This window comes from Dermacentor andersoni, chromosome 8 (genome assembly GCF_023375885.2).
Source record: "Dermacentor andersoni chromosome 8, qqDerAnde1_hic_scaffold, whole genome shotgun sequence".
Taxonomy (NCBI): domain Eukaryota; kingdom Metazoa; phylum Arthropoda; class Arachnida; order Ixodida; family Ixodidae; genus Dermacentor; species Dermacentor andersoni.
The window spans coordinates 57,680,339-57,693,836 of NC_092821.1; the positions used below are offsets into that span (position 1 = coordinate 57,680,339).

Sequence of the window (13,498 nt, forward strand, 5' to 3'; positions counted from 1 at the left end):
CCCTTCCGAGTCAGAAAAATTCATCAACAGCTGTACTTCCTAGCATAAAAGGTCAAATTTCAATATACCAAAGTTTTTATATAGAGAAGCAAGTGTTGATTTTGCCAACTTTGTCGTATCGAGGTTCAACCGTACATTACGGCAGAGTCCTTTCAGGGCTAGTGCCTATGGTGTTTCATCACGCTTTGAATGTGTGCTTGTGGTGCATGTTTGTCTGCAAAGCATTGTTATGCTTTTCATTTACCCTCCTTTTCTTTCCTCTCGAGAGTTGTGCTGCTTTAAGAGCTCTGGGTATAGGATAGCAGGCTGTTGAGTTCCCATCTATCGTTCTTAATTCAATAGGTTTAAGGAGGGACGCGGGTCTTAAAAAAAGAAAATTGCGGGGGAAAAAAATCGATTTTTTGGAACTAGTTGTTTCGGCATCTGTAATGCCTAATCTACACCGTATCAAAATGATTTGCCCTGAAACACACTCTAGGTGTCCGAAAAAGTTATTCCGACAGCGCGGACAACGAGAAACAACCCCAAAATCACGCTGAAACACTATAGTTCACGGAGCTATTTCTCGACTTTCCCACCACTGAGCGCCGCCATCTTGGTATCGTTCGAAAGCTCAAAGATGGCTATTGTATGCTTCTCAGTTCCTTGCATCTTCGCCGACAGTGGCCACATAGAAAAAGCGCAACCATAACAACAATCAGGGACCAGTCTGACGAAGCTCGCGATGCACACGGCCCTCCTATTGGCTCAGTGCGCCAACAAGATGAGAAATGCCTTCTGATTGGCTGTTGCTATGGCAACTAGGCCTAGCTGACGAGTTTGTCTACTAGGCCCGGCAGTAGGTCGCTTCGAAAACCGCTCATATGCCGTTTCTTTGTTCATCGTATTATGAATGTAAGCGGCAAATCGACCCTCACTAAAAAAAAGAAAAGATTGAAACTGAACACGCGTCCGCGAAAAGCGAAGTGCAAGCCGTGTCTGCTTCCTATGGCAAGAAGGCGGAGGCGGTTATTCCAAGGTTCAGACAAGCCGACAAGATTGCACTGGAGATAAGTCACTGCATCGGTTGTGCAATCTTGTACCGCATCGAGAATAACGCAGCCGGTGAAGTTAACCGCTGCGCTCTATCCCCGCGCGTAGGTTTACTTTGGAGACCGCAGATGATGTGCCGATGCCTATTCACGTGCCTCTCACACGTACGTGGGTTCGTGCTGGTGCATTCCAGATTCTGTTAGGAGCCTATACGTTCATCTAATGTCTACATCAGCGAAATATTTTGCGTTTCTAATTATATTGTAATTATTATTTTTCAGTTTTGAAGCTTGAAATTTAATTTTCCTAGTTTTTTTCTAGTTCTTTCTTCTTAAGTATAGCCTTTTTAGATTTTCAAATTTTGGGATCAGAACTTTGTCCCTTCTACTCATTCAATTATCGTCATTCTTTTTTTCCTTGAATGCAGGTGAGTCGGAGAGTGCACAAGAACTATGATGTAGTGTCTTAGCACACTGAAATATTTTGAAATCCTGTAGAAATCACCAACAAGAATTCACATGTGTAAAGCTGCATGCAGCTTTAGAATTTCATAACTTTGGCTAAAATACAGGTACAAACATCCAAGTGCTAACTTGCAGTATTTGAACAGCCAGGAGCATGCATACCTGCATACTTTTAGCTATCCTGTTGCAGTACATTAAGTACATGCCAAATTTTTAACACGAGAAAGATTGTAACTACTTTTTTTTTATTGACTTTAGAAAAAACTTAATTGCATATTTGTAAGCAACAGACTAGATTAGATGTGTCCTGAAAGTTTCATGTTTCAAGAGCATTGCATGAATACAAAACCAACCAATCATGAGGCTGATGTTCCGTTTAAGCAGCAGTTCCCTTTAAGGGGCGACGCTTGAAAGTGAAAACTTGAAAGTGACTTTGTGGATGTGTTTTTTCTTCAAGTGCCTTTGCCTTATTAAAGGTTTGATGAAGTTTTCATGATTCGATTTCAGTAAATTTGGTGTCCTTGTGCTCAGCAACACCTAGGCAACATGTTAGCGCCTAAAGGCTTTCCATTAGTTCAACTGACAAAAGAGGTAGTGGCAGTAAAATATAAATGCAATTTTCTCAACTTGGTTTTTTTTTGTCAAGTGCTTTTGCTTTACGGAAGTTTTGATATTTGCATCAACTGATTTCAGTGAACTAGGTATGATTTTTTTAGTAATATCACAGCTGCATCCTAAAGCTTTCAGTTTTTTTCTTAAATGTGATAAATTATTAATTAGATAAAATGTAGGCTAATTACTGCCATATTGCTTTTTTCTTCCCAACTTTGGTATTTATTTGTGATAAGCACAATTACTTTATTTGTATTTGCTTAGCTTTAGGATGTGCAGTGGGCCTTTGCAAATGTCTGCATATTCTTAAAAACACTTTATTTTAACGAGAAATTACTAAAAAGGCCCGTAAGGAGCAACCTAATTAGAACTTTTGTATTCTGTCATATCTTTTCTTCTAAGTGAGATATTTGAAATCTAAATACATATTTGAAATCAGCATTCTACAATATATCTGCACAGAAAATTTCAGCAAAATATGCTGAAAAATAAAAAATGTTTTCATGACCCTCATCCCCCCTTAATAAGGACCTGACAGCTGAAATCGACTGCCCATCAAAACAAACACTTTTGATCCTCACTGAGCTTGATCTGCATTAAACTTTTCAAGCACAATTAAAGCAAAGTGCCACTACATGGTTTGGCTTATTGTTCATGGAGATGACTGACCCCTTGAGCACCAGGCATTGACTATATATGCATCTGAAGCAGTAATCTCTCGTTTTAAAAGATGCTCCTGCAATAATGTAAAAGCAAGGCATAAGAATAGTCTTTAACCCTATAAGGCCTAACATATGATTTCTTAAACGTTGAATTCGATGCCTAATTGCTCTACACGTTGGACACCTAATGCAAGAGTCCACCCACACAAGCGTTTTTTATATGCTCGAGGGAATTCGCCCCCAGTTGTGGATAGTTCAGCAAAACCATTATTAATTACCATTATAATTATTTGTTACATAATTATTATTTTATTGTTTTCTTTGTACTAATATACTCACCATGGCCAGAAATGAATGTGAACTAGTTGTTTGGATTTTCTTTTATGTGGAAGGGTGTTTGAGCTTTGTGGGGTTTTAAGAGGAAGCTCGTATTGTTTTTATAATCACGGGCAGAATGTGATTTCTATGCACTGAAATCATCGCTAGTTGGTTATTCGTATTCAAGGCAAGAACAGTGCTAAAGGCCCAGATGCAGGTGAAGGCACATGAAAAACGGCACATTGCGCTGTGGGTAATATTTTACTGGTGCAATCAGTGTTAGCCACTATATAGTTGTCTCAAGGTGGAAAACTATTGTTAGTTGCAGTAACCATGCTTAAAATACAATTTTTTCTCATTCTCTGTCCTCTTGCAATGAGTGCAAGGGTGATAAGCCTGCCCCACCCAGCAATATGCTCTCAAGAGACCTTCTGCACAGTCGTTCATGCAATGCTTTCCATTCTGAAAATACAGAAACTCGAATCTGAAAAATATGATTTGTTCTGCCATGCAGAAATAACTGAGCAGGCTTACGAAGCAGAGGAGCTGGTTTCGAGACCACCACGGCCACCGGGTTGAAGTGGCTGGGGGGTGAGCCCCGGTCGGGGGGCCGCATCTGGCTGAGCGTGGTCATTGTGCAGCTAATCATAATGCACAGGCCCGCCCAGGACAGGAACTGCATACGAAACGAGGACGCTACATACACTCGAGGCTCGGTGCTTTTTAAGTTGAATCTCGATAAAACAAACATGGATACAATGAATTAACAGATATAACAAAATAAATCTGAGATCTTTCTCGCCAATATTAGCATTTAACTAATGCCGTAGACACCCCTTAATTCGATTTTTCGGTCAATTAATTTATATCCTGACCAAAGGTCCTGGCCGACGCCCATACATTTCTATGGGACCAAACTAATTATTTCAATACTAAAATTAGCCTTCCTAGGCTAATTTCAACTTGGCTGGTCACCACACACGTGCCTGATCAAAATGGTGACTGCAGTTCGTAACTCCGCTAGCGGCAGCGCAAGTCCTGGTTGCACTTGGGGTACGGTGATCTTCTGCTCTGGTTAAACTCCCTGCCTTTCCTCTTCCTTCTGTCTCTGTCTCAAATACAGTCACCTCTTGTTGAAAACAGCTATTTTTTGCCTCCACCAGAAATATCTTAAAGTGAAAACAGTAGCTTATAGTTTATTAGTTTAGCAGGCTCTAACTCACGCCTTTTTTGCGAAGAAAGTTCGTCTGAAAATTGCTTGGGTGGTGCAGTCCATTGCCAAACGAAAATTATGTTTGCAGCATTGAACCTCCAGAGCCACCTTAGCCAGTGTCATTGCCACTGCCATCACAAGATGGCAAGCATGGATAGTGACAGAACGAATGTTTTTGCATAGCATGACGACAAGGATGCACTGATTTCAGTTTGATTACGAAAGCACATTCAAACAATAAGTTACATTGCACATTAAGGTAACAGCAACAAGTCGCGTCCCGTGTTTTTAGCGTTCTTAAGAATTGTATATGTCACAGGACGAACTAGTGAACTGGTTAATCTAGGCGCGACCCACAACCCCATTTATGGTTGTTGTGGAGTCGTTTAATAAATGCAGACTATCAAATGCTCTGTAAACTGTCTGAAGGATGGCATCTTGTAGTTTTCAATAGACAGTAATAAAGCACTGTCCGAGAGCGATGAAGACGGACATCAGGTAAACAAATTTAGATTTTTTGAAGGCAAGGTCCGCTGGCTTTGTGTTTTTCTTATTGGCTGAATTGAAGGCATGCTCAGTTTTTTTTTTTTTTTTCTGAAGTATAGCCTGCACCTTCAATTTCTACCTTGTTTAGAAGCTCTAATGTCATTTTATGCTAGCTTTCTACTTTGGACCCATAAACAGTGGGCGCACATTTGTCTTGGGGGTGTTTAAGAATCGAAGTAGACACTGCCGATGAATTAGTGGTCGGTCTCAACATTTTTTCTGCCTCCTGTTCATTTTGATCTGCCCGATAACTCAATTTCGTTAGTCCTGTCAGGTCCAATTTAACAGAACTCGAATGAATATGCTTAAAATGAACGCAGATGTTCGACTGTAGTAAGCTAAAGAATAGACAGCGGGGCCAGTTGAAATTGACCTGTGGTTTGCAAATTACGGTGAAATGTAACCACATGGACAACAGTAAAAGACCACCTGCAAAGAAATTTCAATCTGGCTAAATCAGCTATAGATGAGTCGTATATGCTTACTATATCAAAGTCGCAACCGACACTAGCATACCTTTGTTATATTCGATACCCATGCATATATTCACTACAATCGGATATTGGTAAACATTCTTATTTTATTTCACTATATATGATAATTTCTTTACCTTTGGATAAATGCGGAATCTGATCTTCACGTATTCACTTGACGCTGATTTCCGCAGTTTATCTTTCCTATTTTATAATCTTTGTTTGATATCATCATGGCACTGCTTTCACCAGAGGAAACAAAATCGTTGCTCTCTAATTCTGGCTGTTCATTACTGTACATCAATGCGCGTAGTTTGTGTAAAAATCATGACAGCATTGCTGTCTTCTCTGAATTGCTGTCATTTTTTTCCTTTCAGTGTGTTACTGAAATGTGGTTAGGCTCTCTTGATGGCAATCTGTATGGTTTTCGCTTGTACAATTCAGAATATAGTCACCGTGATTCTGGTAGCTACAGCGGCTCGGCTATATTTATATCGTCTGAAATTAAGTACAAGCGTAGGTTTGACTTGTCTTTAAATGTTTTGAACTGTAAATCCATGTGAATTCAACCTAATGTTTTCCCTTGCAATCTTAATTTCATCATTGCTTGCATTTACCATCACACATCTTAACCTATCCCAGATTTTCTACGTAATTTTGCCACAGTACTCGATATAATTTCTGCTGAAAACAAGAAAGTTGTACTGGTTGGTGTTATCAATATTAATTTATTGGACACATGTAACAGCACAAAAGCATATAGTGATTGCTTTCTTGGTTTAGTGCTTGAGTCTAATTTCATCCCCTACACGATTTTCACCTAATAAAAATGGTACTCTTTTTACCCCGCTTTAAGCAATATCACACCAACACCACGCGCAGGCGTCCTTGATGTGCTTATCACTGATCTTCCTGTACTTGTAACTTTCGCCGCAAAACTACCTCACTATAACACATGCTATTTTAGTTCTAGCTTAAATCTGGACAACTCTATCAATACAATTCACGATACTCACTGGACTTCGAATGAGAATTTGCGTGATCCTGAAACAGCACTAGAGAATTTCTGATCCTTCTTTCTTAAAGCTGTGTGTGCAAAAACTAAAACTGTGAAATGCAAGAAAATATTTAAATTTCCACATAATCCCGGTTAACGAAAGGTTTGTTAACTAGCACGCGAAAGAAAGATAATCTGTATAGGAAAACTAAAAAACAGCCATTCGATGTGGGTCTAAAACTTAGTATAAAAAACATACTGCTCTGTTAAATAACTTTCCAAAAAAATCTAAGCGACTTTATTATGAAAAAGAATCTTGTAAGACGAATGCCCCAAGAAAAAAATTCAAACTTTTCAATAACTTTTTCAATAGACCGCACGTTAGTAGAATAACTGATAAAATAAATTATAAACAACAAACCTACACCGAGGCACCTGGCATTGCTAACTCGTTTAGTGATTACTTCTATGTGGTATACAATAAAAGGCCTGTAGCTTCATCGTATCCTATCACACATTGTAACCATACATTTTTTCTCTTTCCTGTTGCCCCTGACGAAGTGTGGTCTACAATGCTGAATCTAAAGAACTCTAGCGTTGGGCTAGATAATATTTCTGCTTATCAATTAAAGCTCGCTGCTTCATATATTGTGGAAGTATTAAGCAATATAATTAATCGCATATTTAGATGTGGTACATTTCCAAGCTCCCTTAAGAAGACCAAGTTAATCCCGGTGCATAAAAAAGGTGACATTACAGAGGTCCTAAAATATCGCCCCATTTCTATTCTGTCCTCAATTAGCAAAATTATTGAAAAATTATTTCTGAAACGTATTAACAAGTATCTAGACAAATTTATGTTGCTAAAGCCTTGCCAATTTGGTTTTCGTGCAGGTAGTTCAACCAATTTAGCTTTACTATCATTAATCAATTTCTTAAAAGTCTTCCATCGACAATGGCAATTTCGTTGGTTCTGTATTTCTTGATTTTACTAAAGCCTTTAACACCGTTAATCACAATATTTTGTTTACTAAACTGGCATCATTGGGTATACCTGGTCCACCTCTCTCTTTATTAAAAAATTGCTTACTTGATCGCGAACAATCAGTCTGCATAGGTAGCATTTATTTAAATGTTAAGGTTGTTAACGAATACTGCAGGGCTGAATACTTGGGCCTTTATTATTTTGTATCAACATTAATGATTTACCTGATTGCATTAATCTTCCTAACGTTGTCCTTTACAAAGATGATACCACCATTTCCATGTAACACAAATAGTTAACAACGCTAATCACTAAGCTGAACAACGAATTGACCAAAGTTATTCAAGATGTTGTTCTTTAATCGGCCTAATTTTGAAACCACTTAAAACTCAAGTTTATGATTTTTAAAACATCTGAAAAAGTTCTCCCTTATCTACCGCAAGTGTCTATAGGCCATCATTTAATCCCAGCGGCCGATTGCGTAACTTACCCTGGCATAATGCCCCCATAGAGCCTGTAAGGCATTTTAAATAAAATAAATAAATAACTAAATAAATAAATAAAATTAGACCCTAACTTGCAGTTTAATAATCATATTGCTTATGTTATGCAAAAAACTGCTTTCGGTATAAGAGCTCTCATTAAATCTCATACATATTTTTTTTGTTAACGCCATATTGTCTTTATACTTTGTTTTCATACATAGTAACATCACATATGGCATTACTTCATGGGGAAATACATATAGCTGTCACCTTTCATCCATACAGCACATTAAAGTCAGTCCATTCGCATCATTACCAACAGTTGTTTTTACTCTAATGCTGCTCCGCTCCTTCAGGCTAACTTCATTCTTCCTATATCTGGCTTGTTTAAATTTAATTAAATTTAATTAAATTTAATTAAATTTCTGCAGTAGCTGCACGGCGCATGGAAAGTGGAGGAACTGCCTTTACGACAAAATGGAGGGTGTGGGTGGCATGTGCAACACTCGAATGGCAGCAACTTAGATTGCAGTCGCCACGTTTTCAACATCGTGCATGCGGAGCCTGAGAAAGTGAACGAAGCACTGTAAAATGTGCGAAACTTTGATTGCTGTTCTAGATTAGTTCTGTGGAGTTGGTGGCAGTGCAGTAGACAATTCCAAATAATTTAGCAGGTCTGAAAAATTAGTTGGTGAATTACCTTCCTCAATATCGAATATCTTTTTCTGCTATTTTGTCTGCTTCATGCTAAGATTATGGGTCCTTGAATGTTAACCTCTTAGCATTTGTAAATACAGTCAACTCTCATTACAACAGAGCCTGATAATCCGACAAAATATGTCCATTTTATCCGAAGTCCGTAATATCCAAAACGCTACACTTCCGAAGCTTTCGTCGCAATGTCTAACAACTTTATTGCAAAGAGCGTGACAAACGTCCAAAGTTGCACTTTTGCCCGAAAGGCGAAGTATCGATGGCGATAGCAAATTAAGCAAGATAAGCACGGCAGCAGCAGCGAGTGAATTGACCTTCGTGCTGTCTCTTGCTTCAACACGAACTAAATGCTGAAAGCACAGCGCATACGAAGCCACCGGCACAGGCGCGCACATTGTCCACATTGCAGATTCCTTTCAAGGTCCGGTGCACATGCGAGCATGCACTTTGTCCACCCCGCGGATTGCTTTCAAGATACAGCAGCCACGCTGTAAGCAGCAGCCATCGGAGTATAACACGCTCTCTCTCGCCTAGTCCCCACCCCGCCTTTCTCCCTCGCACGCGCAATAATGACTTCCGATTATGCAAAAAAATTGCCGCTAATTTCGTACGCTGTAGGCGATAGTCTGTTGTAGCACGCTCTATTAAAAACGAACTTTTTTGCATTATTAAAATAGCTAGAACTAACTAATGCTGAAATATGGTCTGTTATAACCCAAAGTGCGTTGTACGCAGGTGCATTGTAATGAACGTAGACTGTATAAATGGATGCAAACATCCCAGTGGCATGCTTAGATTCTCGTACAAACAGAGCTTCTTGGTCTACATCATGGAGGAAGGAAAGCACAGGAAAGGCCCCGGCCAGCACAGACGTATTGGAGAAAGTGTGGTGGAAGACACATGCTGTTTATCGCAAAGGACCAGTGGGACTGGTACCTCAAACGTCAACGCTGCCATAGCAAACATTTTTTTTGGCCCGTGTCTTTCTCACAGCAAATTCTGTTCGCGAGACAACCTGAATGGAGTGTAGTGTGCAAGCTTGAAAGTTGTGTTTTGGGTCTGAGTGTGAGTTGTCAGAAAGCAACAGACACACTCAAGTAGTCATGGCGTGTGTCTTCGTTGTCTTTAACGTGCCACAGAAAAGCACAGGAGCACGTCTGCTTCACTAAAGCTGTTACAGAAGCTTCGTAGGCTCTGTTCTGACGCGTGTCAGCAGCACACACTACCGGCGGCTCATAGCAATGCAAAATCAAAGCTCCCGCCTATCTGCTTCGGCGAACTGATTGGAGGCACAACGGGAGATGGCACACCAATGTGGCTGCATTTCCGGCTTCAAAAACGTGACGCCACGGCCTCTCCTATTTTGTTTCTTTCCTCCATGGTCTGCATGTTTTGCATATGTGCAGCCTCTGAAAAGTGTTACTTTGGTTACAGTGCAGTATCACTTTAGAGCAGATTTTCGTGACTCTGGTGACTTATGTTATAAGTGGTCTACCCTCTAATACTTCTGTCCCACAGACAGCCTTAACAACGGTTAAGCTAGCTACGATTACAGCTGACTATGGTTGCTGCTACAGTTGCCGACTGATTTTTCGGACTCCAAAAATTCGGACATGCTCGATTATTCGGTCTGCTTCGCGGCACCGCCATTCTCTCCATAGACCATAATGTATAACAACTGCCGAAAGTTTGGACACCTTGCAACCTCCTGTCCGATTTTTCGGACACTCCTTGAGCCAACTCGATCGAGAGAGCACTTGCACCAGCACCGACTCTGACCAGTGCATGGTTCTACTTGCTGAATGCCATTTTTGTTTTGAACGGAGCCTCCTTGCTGCCCCATGTAGTGGCACAACTGCAAATCCCCACTCATCATCATCATTTCTGCCTGGTTCGATAGAGTGGCTACAGCAGTTCCGGTCTCAGCTTAGTAAGCCATGTCAAGACAATCCAGTAGCTGATTTCCGTGTTCACAACGCTGCGAGTAGGCCAAATTTTTAGTTTGTGCGACTGGTGTCGGTGCGACGGCGTGGTGGTGTTTGCTTTGTGTGTTGTGTCAAGGTTGCGGTGATCCAACGCGGCATACGGAAACATCGCGTCAAGTGTCTAATGGCGCCGACGGTGCCCGCGCAGACTGCACTGCCAGCAAGCGGGTGCCGGGAGGCCTGGGATTTGTCGCCTTCCGATGTGCTCCCTACTGACGCTGAAAATGTTCTGCCAAGACCTGCGCAGTGGTTGCATTGCGATTCCGGACACCGTCTCATTTGACAGTTTCATAGGTGCTGTCACTGCTGTACTGACATGCGCAGAACTCGACGACGGCGAGATCATTCGTCATGTTTCTGCTGCACCACCGGACGACGACTCTGAGTCCAAAGATGACACACCATGTGCTACGCTGCCGTCGCATGCGGAGCATGTACAAGCAGTGACTGTGCTTTCAGCTGCCTATAGTGACCGTACGACACTCTCCGAGGTTCAGGCTTATCTGACTGCACGTAAACGGAACGATGTGCAACGGCGCATTCACGATTTCTTCAAGCCTACTGCGGAGCCCAAATAAGTACGTGGAAATAAAGGATTTCTTTTTTTTTTTTTTTCTTAACCTGCTTTTTCGGACACTTGTTTATTCAGACATTTCCGAAGTCCCCGTGAGGTCCGAATAAACGGTCGGCGACTGTAGTTACTGGCAGATATAACCATAATTAGTCACCTAAGCATAACGTGGAAATTATGGAAAGTGATGATTCCACACGCCCACATGCACGCCATGAGCCACGAGTAGAGCATAAAGCCCTTGCATGGCTTCTTCCCATGCGGGGTGTAGGGTGGCATCCCGCCAGTGCCACGACATCCCCTCCACCCTTTTAAACTGGTTACAGACGTAGAAAATCATGTTGCTGCAGAGCTCCGCACCTATGGGATCAAACAAAAAACATAACATGGGCATCGAAATCGGCATAGCCAGCGAGCACCGAAGATGAGAAGACTGCGAGCAATGACAAAGCAAGGGCCCCAGGTAAACGTCGTTCCCATCCTTTGTCACGTCTCGCCTCTGTTCACTGCACGAGCCCGGCAAACATCTTGGTTGTAACTAGCCTGCTTCGAAGTGAATCCTCTGGTAGCGACAAATGTTGTTGTGTTTCTGCTTGTCCTGGTACCTCCAAAGCCCAGCCCTACAAGGTGAGCAATAGGGAGTTGGCCATAAAGGCCAAGTCTTATGCACGAAGGCGGCTTCACAGAACCCCCCCTCTACAATGGTTATCACAAACCGAGCTTTGCAAACAGTTTCCCTTCACAAACAGAGAACCAGACAAGATGGCAGGTTCCATAGCAGTTGTAAGTCTGAATTGAGAAACCAAAGGCACATTAACTGACCAGCTGTGACCACACAATCCTTAATTAGTGTTGGGAAGATACAGAGGCACACTAAATTTAGAAAATCAGCCACAAACAAGAGAAAGACAGCCAGCAAATTCAATCTCAAACAATGCATTGACTTGGCTGTTCTACTGGCTTCAACAAGCCAGGGTTCAAAGATTGATTTCGAATTCTGTGTAGTGGTGAAGAACATGCGACGTAAGTACCATTTCACGCTATCATTCATGAAATTCATAATTGTTACACAAATTTACAACTTTAGAATATTTTATTATAGGTAGCTAAATTTGCAACAAATATGCTGATATGATTACCATGTGATCATGTTCTTTTACCTAACCGAGCCTGCATAGCAACAGCAAACGAACTTCGATGAAATCATGGTTAAGCCTAATTGTGGTAAAGGCTGCCCATGTGACAGGGGTTATGTGACCCCTTGTTTTGGCATTACACTGATACCTCGTTAAACCGTAGTTGGCTGGAGCTCGTAAAAAGTATGTACTAAATGGTAGTACTGCTTAACCGAAATAGCCTGAGATCGTCCACTTACCTGCCAAAAAGGAACTCAGAGAGAGTGCGATGAAAGGGGAAGAAACTTGCAGTATTTATTCACTTCGCGCGACAAAAGTGCTATTTTCGTTTGATGCTGCAGCGGCCTGACAGCGATGACCGCAGCCTCAAACTTACTGAAGCTGCGAGCCAGCTTTTCAGCCAGCCCCCTCTACTCAGCAAACACTCGCATGGCAGATTTCTCGTTGGCGTTGCATATTCTCCGTGCACGAGCGTGTTAGCGTTGCAGATGTCGCGGCGCACCCTTTTCATTTCGGGGTGCTGTTCTCGTCGTGATGATTGCATTCATGAGGCTGATGTAACGCGCAGATTCTACCACTGTCAGGCCTGAATCGCCCGTGCTGTCGCTTTCCGTGTCGTCCTCATAACTGTCGCTAGTCGACACTTCGGCAACAACAGAGCCAACGATGGCGAAAAGTCAAACCTCGTAGCCGACATCTCTCCGCGGTCGCAGCAGCGCTGCCGAGCAACTTCTTCGCATTCCAAATGCTACACGCCGTACTCAACAGTAGATCCCTGTCGCAAGCCAGCGCCTACTTCTTCGTGTCACGTTCGATAGCACGAACGATGTCTAATTTTTTCTTTTTCTATGCTGAGCACCCAGCGTCTTCTTTATCCGAGCTTCGGCAATAATGCGGCCACAACTCTCTCTGGCATGGCACCAAAATGATATTGATGTTGATGGGGCTTCACGCACAAACACGCAGGGTGCTTGGATGCCGTTGTTCTGATCTCAGAGGCTAGTTGTTCTGCCGGGTGACTCGATGGAGACGATGCACCGCCGTGTTTGCGCGATGAAAAGTGGAAACACTACGTGTTAACCGATACGTACGCAATAAGCTGGTATGGTTTATGCAGATACAAAACACATTATGTTCAATGGTGAGTCGAGGATTTGACTTCACTACTATTAAATTGAAACTACTGTTTAAGCGGGTATGGTTTAACGAGGTTTTACTGTACCGGTAAGTACTGAAAAAAACACAGGAGGCTACGGCTAATGAAACAAGCAGAACCATCTCCAGAATCATTATTGAAAGTGCTCA

The 13,498-nt window shown here is 41.9% G+C and overlaps 1 protein-coding gene across 3 annotated transcripts in view; it reads right to left on the reverse strand.

Annotated features, from left to right (window-relative positions):
* Positions 1-13,498, reverse strand: part of LOC126526340 (uncharacterized) — a 104,442-nt gene that overhangs the window by 36,026 nt on the left and 54,918 nt on the right. For all 3 annotated transcript variants that reach the window (XM_050174240.3, XM_050174242.3, XM_055068156.2), the window contains one exon: positions 3,623-3,764. In XM_050174240.3, the coding sequence (XP_050030197.2) occupies positions 3,623-3,764 (142 nt within the window). The remainder of the gene's footprint in view (positions 1-3,622; positions 3,765-13,498) is intronic.